Source organism: Mercurialis annua, linkage group LG8 (genome assembly GCF_937616625.2).
Source record: "Mercurialis annua linkage group LG8, ddMerAnnu1.2, whole genome shotgun sequence".
NCBI classification, from domain to species: Eukaryota; Viridiplantae; Streptophyta; class Magnoliopsida; order Malpighiales; family Euphorbiaceae; genus Mercurialis; species Mercurialis annua.
Genome location: NC_065577.1, coordinates 605,325 through 617,558, shown reverse-complemented (window position 1 = coordinate 617,558; position 12,234 = coordinate 605,325). Strand labels below are relative to the sequence as shown.

General features: G+C 33.4%; 1 protein-coding gene across 1 annotated transcript; it reads left to right on the top strand.

Moving 5' to 3' along the window:
* Window positions 1–11,417: 11,417 nt before the first annotated feature.
* Window positions 11,418–12,198, top strand: LOC126660909 (uncharacterized). The gene is made up of 2 exons (XM_050354627.1): window positions 11,418–11,861; window positions 11,942–12,198. The coding sequence occupies exons 1-2, from the start codon at window positions 11,492–11,494 to the stop codon at window positions 12,031–12,033; spliced, it is 462 nt and encodes a 153-aa protein (XP_050210584.1). The 5' UTR covers window positions 11,418–11,491; the 3' UTR covers window positions 12,034–12,198.
* Window positions 12,199–12,234: the final 36 nt, after the last annotated feature.

The following is a 12,234-nucleotide window of genomic DNA, read 5'->3' as shown; positions in this document are numbered from 1 at the left end:
TTAAAATTACAAAAAAATAGCTTAATTAGATTTAATTTATGTAACCTTTTAAAAACATGTTCCAACCTATTTAATTAATTGTGTTCATGAATTAACTCATATATGTAATTTTAATATATCCGTATGAACAAAAGCGTAAGATAAATATTAAAAAACTAAATTTTTGTATTTTTAGAAATCAAAACTAATTAATATTTGGATGTGTATGTAAGGATATATTTAATTTAAGGTTTAATAAGTTTGCGAGATTATTAAAATATATTTTAGTTTGAATGAGTTAACTAATATTTTGTGTAAACTATAATCTATATGACATTTATTATCAATGATTAAATGGTTTGTACCGTATTAAACTGTTAAATAAATATGTCATGTTTGAAAATTTACGATTAATTTAATGGATCATTCTGGTTTATTAAAATAAATTATATTTAGACGGATATATGACACATTATGACATGACTTACCACTCTCAGTTACATACATGTTAATAAGTTATTAAAGAATAAGTAGTTAATTACAATTAGGTATCCACAAGAACATGTTGGATACTATGAAAAATAGATTAAAGGAGAATACGGAAGATAGGCTAGATGCAACAGGCATTTTAAGTTCAACTTTTCTACTTATATACATATTTGTGTTTCTTTGTCAATTTTTTCCTGTGTAAGCACTAAGTCGTTATTTTCTGTTGTAGTTTATCTGCTGATGGACATTGAGGTCTATGTATCATCCTTCGCGGAGGCGGAACTAGGAATTCGACTTAAGTAGGGCGGAACTTTTATCGTTCCACTATTTAAAAAATAAATAAATTTTGACTCAACAATATGTCATTCGACTGTTTTTATATAAACAGTATTTAAAAATAAATAAGCTAAATAATATGTCGTTTAGCTATTTTAATTTTTGTAGATATTCAACATATTTGGTTCAATTTTTCTTAAGAAAAAAAGGATATACACATTGAAAAAAAAATAAAAAAAAATAAAGGGCTATTTATGATTTTAACTCAAAATATCTTGAAAAATCAAGGGCCAACTTATATTTTGGCCCATTAAAATTATTATTTTTAGAATCAAATAATCCTCCATTAATATCAAGTAGTTACAAGTGTAAGAATTTAGAAAGATATAACAGTTTCTAATGACCTGACATGGAACAAAATGTAAAGACTTGTTCACCAGATCGCCTTACAAAATAAAAAAAATTACATAACTATTCTATCATAATAAGATTCAATATTTCGCTGTCTAACAGAATACTTACCTAACCCTTCATAAAAAAATACAAACCTTTCATAGAGAAAGGACAACAAACTTTCGTAAAGAAAGACAATCGTTGTAATAAAGGTACTAAAAAATTAATATAGTTTATAAACTATTTCATTTTCAAGGTCTTGATATCTTTGATTCTTAATTTGTATATATATTGAAATTGATGCGGCTTGTTGATAGATTTACCAACAAAAACAAAAAAAATGAATAAGTCGACTATTTATTTTATTCTAAAGCAATAAAAAGGGCTAAAAATAAACCATTAACGGCAGCCGAAGCAAAAAACAAAATGAAAACTCTTGACGGCTAGAGTTTTCCATTTAAAAGGGAAAAAGAGAAAGATGATTATATAGCGACTTAGGTTGAATATCAGCTGTTTTTTTTTTCATTAAAACTTTAAACCTACACTATACATCTTCTTCCTTATTTTAAATTTCTTTTTTCAAGTTGCAGCAGCAATATCAATGGCGGCCGGACTGAAGAAGGGACGATGGGTAGTAGCACGGCTTGAGAGATTTTGCTGGAGGAGTGGGGCGGCCGCTGCACCTCGCCCCACTCTCTCTCCGCCCCTGAACCTCTATTGCAGTTTCTGAGCGACATTATTGAAAATATTAGAATTTAATTCCATTATCTGCTTGTGCAACTATTTACACCTCGCCCCACTCTCTCTCCGCCCCTGAACCTCTATTGCAGTTTCTGAGCGACATTATTGAAAATATTAGAATTTAATTCCATTATCTGCTTGTGCAACTATTTACATCTAATAGTTGTTGTTCTTAGGTTAATGGGACATTATAGATAAACGATAAAGATGATGTGTGGAGCGAGACTAATAATTCCACGGATAAACTACTTCATGCTATGTGTCAACCAATATGACAAATTCTTGTCTCGAGCAATATGACAAATGTCAAAGGAATTGATTTAGGCATTAATTGCCTAATTAATACCTATTGATTTCTTTGCTTATATTTAATAGATTTTCCGCCTTATACAGCTCTTTCCTTTAGTACTTTATAGTTGTTAATTTTTCTTTGTTAGGATGTATTAGATAATAGGGAAATTCTAACAATTACAAATTGAAAACCAGCCTAAAAAATTCGTGTGCATATGAACAAGTGTGAAATTGCATGAATTATTTAATGTTGAGTTATTATTATCGCAATTTCCATCGCCTCCTCATCAGCTTGTAATTATTCCTATATAGTGAGAACTCTCTACACAAGAGGGAATAAGCTGAAATTCAGACTTAAACTTCAAATTATTCATTTAATTAATCCTATAGCAGTTTTATCCTAATATGTACTACATCAATTTACCATAAAATTGCTCATCTTGTTCAGTCTCAACATTCTATATCATTCAGTCATATTTATTTTTCTATGTTACTATTATTGCACTGTATCAATATTTAGTTTAAATAAATCAATAACTATGTTTATTTTCTGAGATTCTAGGTAAGTGATTCAAGTGGAGTACATTATATATGTTGCATGTTTACTTCTGTATCACCATTGGTCATGTGATACTAGTGAGCAATTTCTCAATATGGCTTTGAATTTTGCAAGCTTTGGTGATGTGGACGAAAGAAGAAAAATCAATATGTATATGCTATTAGCGAAAGAACTTATGTGCAAATGAACAAGTGTGAAACTGCATGAAGTATTTACTGTTGAGTTACTATTATCGCAATTTTTGCTGACAAAATAGTATTATCGTTTCCATTATTCTAATATGATCTATTTTTTGTGTTTTAAAATATTTTATTTTGAATTTTTTATTCTCCTCAATTTGACATAGTTAGTTTTTTATATATAAATACTTAATGAAATTGAAAATATAGAGGAGGCGATGAAATTGTTCTTATTTATAGTAAAAAAATTGTGAAGTCAACTTCAAATCGTGATGTGGCCGTTACTATCACATTCGTTGTAAATACTTTTCCATCCTTTCTTAGATACTGATTTAGATATTAGGTAGTGCGTGCAATTTTTTTATAGGTGGATTCTATGAGTTACATAATTCCTATCTAGCAACTGCCATTTATAGGACGTTGCATGCATTTACTCACCCGGATTGGATTGAACATTAGCATTTGATTTAAGGGCAGCCGTGAGACACTAATATATTTAAAAAGGGTTGGATGTGGTTCCAAAAAGTTGGACACTTCTTGTATTTTACAATCCTAAAAGCTTTATCCTCGATATAATTTTATTATATTTGTATTTTTTTAATTTAAAAGTCAATACATACTTAAATACGATATTTGTATTTCTTGTACTTAAGAGTCAATAAATCCGTTTAGGATTGAACCAAGCATATGTGGGATCTTCTTTTTGATGAAGTAGTGAAAGGGTTTGGTTTTATAAAAAATGAAGATGAACATATTTGTTTTACATACAATTAAATTGTTCACTTTTGGTAGTTCTACTAGGATTTATTCTATAGGCTAGTGTATTATGCTGGATGGTCACAGTTTTTTTAGTACCAAATTACTTATGCAAGGAGAAAATCAGTTAATTTCAAATGCTTATAAACAGAGTGGAAAATCAGTTAATAGTTTTGAGATTAGTAATAGATATAGAAATAATATACTCCCTCCGTCCCAATAAAGTTGTCCACTTTGCCTTTATCACATAGTTTAAGAAAAGTAATTATTGTTATGGGTTTTGTAAATTTTTTTCTTACATCTTTTGTCATACCCTTATTTAATATAGGGTCCACTAGCAATTTACTTTTAATTTACTCATTAGTGGATTTTAAATAGGGGTAATATAGGAAAAATGAGTGTAAAAGTTGTTACTTTTTGAAAGCGGACAAATTTTTTGGGACAAATTTTTTCTCAAAGTGGACAACTCTATTGGGACGAAGGGAGTAGATGTTTTATTTTACATTGAATGAACTAGAATTATGACTGCATGAAATTTAACATGTTTAATAGTCTTAGTATTGGCCTTGTTTGCAGTTATTCTGAAACTCGATGGTTTTTCTTTTTCTTTTTCCAAAGGCCAAAATGCTTATATATTCTCCATTCTATTAGCATAAATTTTGCAAAGAAGGAACTTAAAAAAATTTATGTCTGTTTCTTTAGATGTTAGATTGTATATTGGCCGAGAAAGATCGTTCCGGCTGCTTCAATAATGCAAATGAGATGTTTGATTCTTATTTTCTCATATTCAATTCGACAAGCATAAATGTTACTAAAGCTTGAGGAATGAATGGTGACTACTATGATTGAATTGAAAACATTAACCTAAGAGTCATAACATAGATTAGGTTGGTCAATATGGTTAATGGTTAAATGGATGTACAAGTTCTGGTGTTATGTTGGTTATTTACCGCAAGTATACAGTATGCAATTCGTAATAAAGTGGACTATAAATTCGGGTTGCCGAACCCACAAGGACAATGGACTTGATGAGAATGAATTTTCTTAGCAAGTCTAAATTTGGATAGCACAAAACGAGGTTTGAAATTGATTTAAGAATCAAAACGAAACAAACACTTAACAAACCTAACAATTAAACGAGACAAACAATTAAACTTGAATAAAACACTTAGCGATATAAAAAGCAATTAACAAGTAATACTATTTAACAATAGGTAATGAGCGTTTAAGGGTTGATACTAGCAAATAATTATATAGATCATGATAACGAATATCATGACATACAATAAGAACCGATTTGTTTCTAAAGCGTCAATTTCCGATCTCGAGACTCAAAGAACGACAAAACTACTAATCAACCAATCAATTAATGCCTAATTCACTCTCATGATACTAAACACAATCAATCAATCAACAAACGATTAATAATTCAACTCAAAGGCTACCTAACTCCTAGCCCCGCTCTCGCGGTGCTATGACTTAGGTTCCTAATCATTTAGTCTATCTAATTAACCATCTCTCAATACATTAACCAAACACAAATCATGATTTAGGAGATCAATCTAAAACAAGCATTAGATTCAATGATAAGAACATGTAAACAAGTCATTCCATTCATTCCTAGTCAACTAACAATTATAAGTTCATACCAACCCCCAAACTAGGGGATTATCTACTCATGGTAAAGTTAAAATCAACAAACAACCATGAACAATTAATAAACATGGAGAAAGAATTAAGTGCCTCTTGAAGACAATAAATGAGTAGAGACATTAATTATAAAAGAGAAAACTTCATTAAAAAGCAAGATCCATACATTAAAAAAATGTTCAACAATGGGAGAAACTAAAAATGCTGAAAATTAAAGAGCAATGGAGCTCTAATCCCTAAGAAAATCCTCTAACAAAAAGTGTTGTAATAAAAATACGTGATGCCCTAAAGCTGAGAGATAAAGTGCCTTATATAGGCAAAAACAAAAGATGAAATATAAAACATTCTTGTACAAGCTTTGTTGGGCTAAATAAGGAAATGTTCCAAGAAAAGCTCTAAACTCAAAATCTCATCTTTTTATGAGTTTTCTTCATGTCTTGATCGAGAAGTTCATTAAACATGAGCTTCCCGATTGAGAAGCTTCTTTTTCCAATTCCCTGCTTGTTTTCTCTTCATGTCTCGATCGAGAAGGTGAGTGATATCGCCAGGAAATCTAGTGGACTCCTATCTCGTCTAATGCACAATTTACCCGAAGCCGATATGGTCATTCGCCCTCCATAAAAGACTAATCCACTTCCTTTAGAAGACATCGCCATGTCCATAGGATCGCCACTTACCCTGATATCGTAAGGCGAACGGATTGCCCACGAACCCACTACGCGAGATTTCCGGAGAACGTGACCCATCTTCCCTAGAAGATCGTGTAAACCAGCCGCGATCTGGCACACGATAACTGGCCTACTTAGGGCCTATAAATAAGACCAATCTGGTGCTCAAGGAGGTAATCATTCACACAGCCCAAACGCATACTTTACACTTATTACCTAGCAGAAAACCCTTACTGACTTGAGCGTCGGAGTGGCTAATAGGCAACACCTGCTTGAAACCCTTTAGCTCATTTGTTCATTGTGCAGGAAACTATTCAGAGGCGATCTTAGGAGACCTCGGAATAGCTGACTTGTATCATTTGGTGCGATGAGCGTGGAACACTTTGTTTCAGGTTTTTCTAAAACTTATTCTTTCAACCAAGCAACTGCAATGGATCCCCCAAGAGACGACATACAACCAGTGATTGAAGACGGAGTAGCAAGAGATGCACCTGCTTTGAATCTGTTCCCCCCCAGGAAGTGAAGAGGGAGAAACCAGTGACCCGCAGGCTGGAAGGAGATTAGCCCCACCGGCAAATGTGACAGACAAAATTCCACCAGAGGACCCGACATCCAGCCAAGCCATGCTCAACGTCTTTTTAGAGTTAACCAATCTCATGAAGGATATCAAGCAATCGATGTCCCAACAGTCTCAAGCTCCGACACAAGAAAAAATGCCGACTCACATTTTTTAGGTTCCAGTAGATAGAGGAAAAACGAAGTCTCAGCTGGAGAAATCAGAAGAGGGAGCAGGCCTCAGCACAAAGCCAATTCCCATACTCGACGACGAGCCAGGGATGGAGAATGGACCCAAATCCAAAGGAGAGCAGGAGAATTTGGAAGAAAAGGTACGCGAAGTGATGGGCCGGCTCGGCATAAGGTGCGACGAAGTCGACATGTCATTACGAAGTGACTCTCCACTGGCAGACTTTATCATCGCTCACGAATTCCCGACGAAGTTCAAATACCCACCCAACCTGGAGTCTTACGATGGAACAGGATGTCCTAAAAGTCATGTGCATAAATTCCAGGCGGTCATCAACGTCCGGACTAACTTGGACCATGTCCTTTGCAAACGTTTTCCAACAACATTGAAGGGTCTAGCCCAAGAGTGGTACCAGAGCCTCAAGCCAGGTTCGGTCCTCACTTTCAAGTAGTTCTCTGGTTTGTTTCAAGCCGGGTTCGTGGCCTGCATTCCGCAAAAGAAGCTGTTAACCGACCTCCTGGCGATAATGCAACGGGAAGGAGAGACCCTCCAAAAGTATGTGGAGCGGTTCAACAAAGAAGCTATGCAGATAGAAGAGCCGAGCCAAGAAATTGCGTACACGGCAATGTTGAATGAGACCACAAATTCCGATCTAAGGAGCTACTTGCAAAATCTCTGAAGTCCTTCACAACATTAATGACCATCGCCCACACACAAATTAGAGTGGATGACGGTCAGAGGGAAATCTCCAGTAGATACGAAGGGAGGAGCGAAGAAAGACCGCCTTCGGAGAGGCAATATGCGGAAAGGTCGGATGACAGAAATGATGGAAGAAATGGACGATCCAAAGGAAAGCGGAAACACGATGAAGACAGGCGCTACACACCCCTGAATACCACATGAACGAATGTACTGTTTTGGGTGAAGGATAATAGAGATAAAGTAAGATGGCCAAATAAGATGAACTCGGCCACAATACACAAGCGAGATAATAGCAGATATTTTGCTAATTGGTACCAATTGAGTGCTTAACATAATTATTAATCCAAGTAATGATCTTGGAATTATCCACGTCCCATTTATCTAACAAAATCACATAATCAGCAGCTGCACTATCCTCAGGCTTAAAAAAGGCACTCGAAACATAACCCCATTTTTGTTTACCCTTTAGAAAATTTTCATCACATAACTCCAATATGCATAACTTTTACCATCTAAATGAACACTAACCGCTTGAATGAAATCATCTCTAATTTCAGACATATCAATAAAATCAACAACAAAGTAAATTAACTAATTAGAGGGACGAGTAGAGAAATCGCCAACCAGAGAGATAAATCAATGGCAAGATCGAGAAATTGGCTCTAATACCATGATAAAAATAATGAGAGAAATAGCAAATACCATTGATAAGAGAAGAGAGAAGATGGATGCTAACATTAGAAGGGAAAGTGTTGGTAAAAATACGCAAGCGTACGTAGCCAACTTGTAATACAGACTATGAAGTCCGGATATCGTACCCACAGAGAAAGCTCTAAAGACAACCAGTTAAGAGACTCGATTCGAATAGTCGAAAAGATAAGTTTGTTCGTTGTGTAATTTAAAAGACAGAATTTAATGATTGTAAGTTAAGTAAACTAAAGTTGAAATTTAAATGATGTTTTAACAATAATGGGAAAAGCAGGGATTATCAATTTTCGTTATGCTGTTTACTTGATTCGGGTTATGGATTATATTGTTCTGATGAGGTTCGAACTAATCTGAAGCACCTAAAATTCTCTCTCGAGCAATTACAGGCAAAAGCATTAAACTAACTAATACTAGGTTAATTATTCACTCTCGCACAACGATTAACCTATGTATAAATCGATTTAATGGTTGTTAAGCAAATTCAAAGAACCCACACTCGTTAATTCACTCTCGCACAATCAACTCCTGCGTTCTTAATTATATTGTTCTATTCCAATTTTACTCTCTCGAGCTAAAACTAAAACAAATGGCATAGACTAAGTGATCAGTTTAGGCTAAGCGTTAAGCACAATAACTAAAACCCATCAAGAACAAAATCCCATAAATCCAATTCAATTAAACAGACATAATTTTGATTGATAATCTCCAATGAAGGGTTTAGCTAGACATAATGATAGAATAACTAAAAGCAATAATTAAAGAACTCATTCTAAGATTAAATGGAATACTGAATATAAAATTAAAATCAATCGTACCTTATTCGAAGTAATTTAATAATAATTGCAGTAGAAAATAATAATCAACGATGTATCCAATTGCGAAAACGAATAGAAAACTAAGAAACTAGGGTTTGTTGTGTAATACAAAAATTACGTCAACCCTATTACAATGATTCAGTCTAGTATTTATACGGCTCCCAATGTTGCTGATGTAGTTAGGTTGAGCGGTGATGAAATCTCAAAATTGCCCTCGAAACTTGTTTGGAGATTGCTGACGAACAGGGGCATTTTTGTCCAATTAAAATCCATTCAGCACGTAGTGTGCGTTCGCACACAAGGGAGTGTGCAAACGCACACTCTTCTTTCAATTGAGAGTGTGCGTTTTGCCTTGGGGGTGTGCGTTCGCATACCCCTTGACTTGGCCAAAATTCTTTACTCATTTTCTTGTTGTAGCTTCTGTAACTCAATAGTTAGCTCGTGAAGAGCTCGCATACTCCATTCCCGTTCGCATACTTATCAATTCTGCCTTGGAAAACTTTGTTTTTGGTTCTTCAACTTTGCTCTCGTATCCTCTTTGATCCTTAATTTCTGAATTCCACCAAAAACACCCCGATTCTCGCTATAATTGCATATTTCACCTAAAACGCTCAAAATAATAATAAGACAATAAAACAACAATAAAATAATCAAAATATGCAATTATCGAGTCAAAAATACACCTAAAGAGAGGAGTATTTCTACTCCTATCAGAAAGCCTTAATCCTTAAAATAAAGGTACATCTATATATATAGGCTAACTAACTTAATGAGAAAGTATACTTGTCACTACTTCAAGTCTTATACAAAGGACTATACTACCGTTATATAAGGATAATATAACTATCTTAATAGTTCAGATGAAAAATATCATATATACATCAGTTGAATCCTACTCACAATTTTTCATACATAGCTATCGTAAGGATCTCAAAATTTTGGAACACTATGCGTGAGACTTGCATTGTATTAATTCGGTTAATTTAATTTTTAGAATTAATTTTATAATCGAATCAAAACTTTTTAGTGATAAAACTAAATTAACTAAATGAATCAAACTAATTGCATTAATAAAAATTAAGTAAAATGATAGGTTAAATAGGTCGATTTAGTTTAATTGATATTTTTTAAAAAAAGAATATTAAAGAATATTCCTCCCATTTTGTAGTCAGAGGCGGAACAAGTATTTCTTTTCAATCCGAATTAAATGACATGTGAATCATCTAGTTCACTTCCGACTTCCCGATAGTCCGAACTTAACTTTCTTTGAGCTCCGATTTTCTTACAAATTTTATCTCTTAAGCAAACCCATCTCGTCCTCCCGCGGTTAGTTAAGTTGCTTATCTGGATCAAATATGCCAACTCAATTAGCCTGTGGCGCACATGTCTAACCAATTCAGCAATAGAGAAAAGCAAGAACGTACAGCCATATTAGTCATCACTATGGCCAACCAGTTTCTTCCTAAGCTGTCCCATATTCACACCACAAATCAACATTGAAGACATAGGTTAACTTCCTGGTCACGGCATAAACCATATACGTTTTGAGCGATTATTCTTCGCAAACAGTGGTTGTAACATGTCATTTTTACAATAAGGCTATAAACATTTACGATATTAGAAATTTTCTTTTACCAATAGGAATCCTAACATTGCAAACGTCATTAGTATGTGCACGAATGAATGACGTAACAAAACGTTGCAATAATTACTCAAACATTTTACACATTACATTTTACTATCCAATTAGTTTATTCAGTAGTTTTTTTTTTGCAAATCTCAGTTAGATTTTTACTTTATTTATTCCTTAATAGGTAATTATGCAAAGTACACATCATTATATATCTAATTGCTTTTTTGGTAACTAACCAATATCTTAGTTGTTCTTTCTCATTTTATTTTTATATATAAAAATTAAAAAAAGTTACCGTTTCCGATTAATAATTTCTAACTCTAGCACACTCTCTCATATATAATTTTAATTTTTCAATTATAAATATTTCATTTTACATGATTTAAAACATAGTGTTTATTCCATATAATGGTTATGGCATATCATTTTTATAATAAATCAACGAGTATTTGCTATAGAGAATTGATTTTTAATTTATTTTTTTATTATTAAATATTAACATACGGCTAACACCTCATTGGTTTGTTGCACGAATAACGTAGCACAACCGTTATGTTATTATCCTTTTAAATATATGATTTATGATTACAATATACAATAAATTTTTTATTTTATTTTTAAAATTAAACTTTCAAATTTTGTAAGTTACAAAATAAATTAAGGCAACACATTATGATTATGGACAAGCCATTGACCAATTTCAATAATTTAAATTTATAAAAATAAAAAGAATCCAGACCCCACCAAATAGGGTAATAGCCACCAACCCTGTAAAAAGTGGACCCCACTGCCAGCTCGATTTCTCCTTACACGTATAAAGTTCTAAACCTCTTCAAACACAAAAACCTCCCGCTTCTCTCTATAACCAAAAAAAAGCTACACACAAAAACAAAAACGGCAACGTTTTATGGTGTTAGACAAACAGCAGTCGCTGCCGGCGCCGCGGCAGCTCCGCCCGCTCCACAAGCAGATGTCGTGGTCTCCAGATTCCGAGAGAGAGGAGCTTTGGCTTAGAAAAAAGATGAATTACAGCAACAAACGTAAACAGAAGAGTGTTACAGACGATGATCTTGACGAGCTGAAAGCTTGCTTTGAATTAGGGTTTGGATTCGATAACTGTGATTCCGATCAGAAATTGATCGATACTCTGCCGGCGTTAGAGTTTTATTGCACTGTTAATAAGCAGTACAGTAACAGTTTGTCTAGGTCTTCGTCTTCGTCTTCAATATTGTCTGATACTAGCTCTACAAGCAGTTCTTCTTCAATAGTTGATCCAGGTAATTAACGCTTAATTAAGTTATTTAAGTTTAATTAATTTGATTAATGTGTATTGGATGATGAATTATTGAAAAATTAGGTGATGATCCGGAAACGGTGAAGATGAGATTGAAGCAGTGGGCTACGGTGGTTGCGTGTTCGGTGCGCCAAAATTCTGGAAAGTTCAATTAAATTTAATTAAATTCTTTCATCAGCTAACAATAATTTCCCAGTATATATATGATTACTATACATAATCATGTAAGTTATTTTTAATAGGTTTTTAGTTTTTTTTCTTCTTTCAATTTATGTGATTCTTGGATTAATTTCTTTCTTTTTGATCGGTTTCTTTTTGCATTTTTAATTCCTTTGGATCATATTGTTATGTGATTA

Bases quoted from the DNA above. Each gene is read 5' to 3' on its own strand.
- LOC126660909 (XM_050354627.1), top strand. From the start codon at position 11,492: ATGGTGTTAGACAAACAGCAGTCGCTGCCGGCGCCGCGGCAGCTCCGC. The intron at 11,862-11,941 runs GTAATTAACGCT...TTGAAAAATTAG, and splicing joins TTCTTCAATAGTTGATCCAG to GTGATGATCCGGAAACGGTG.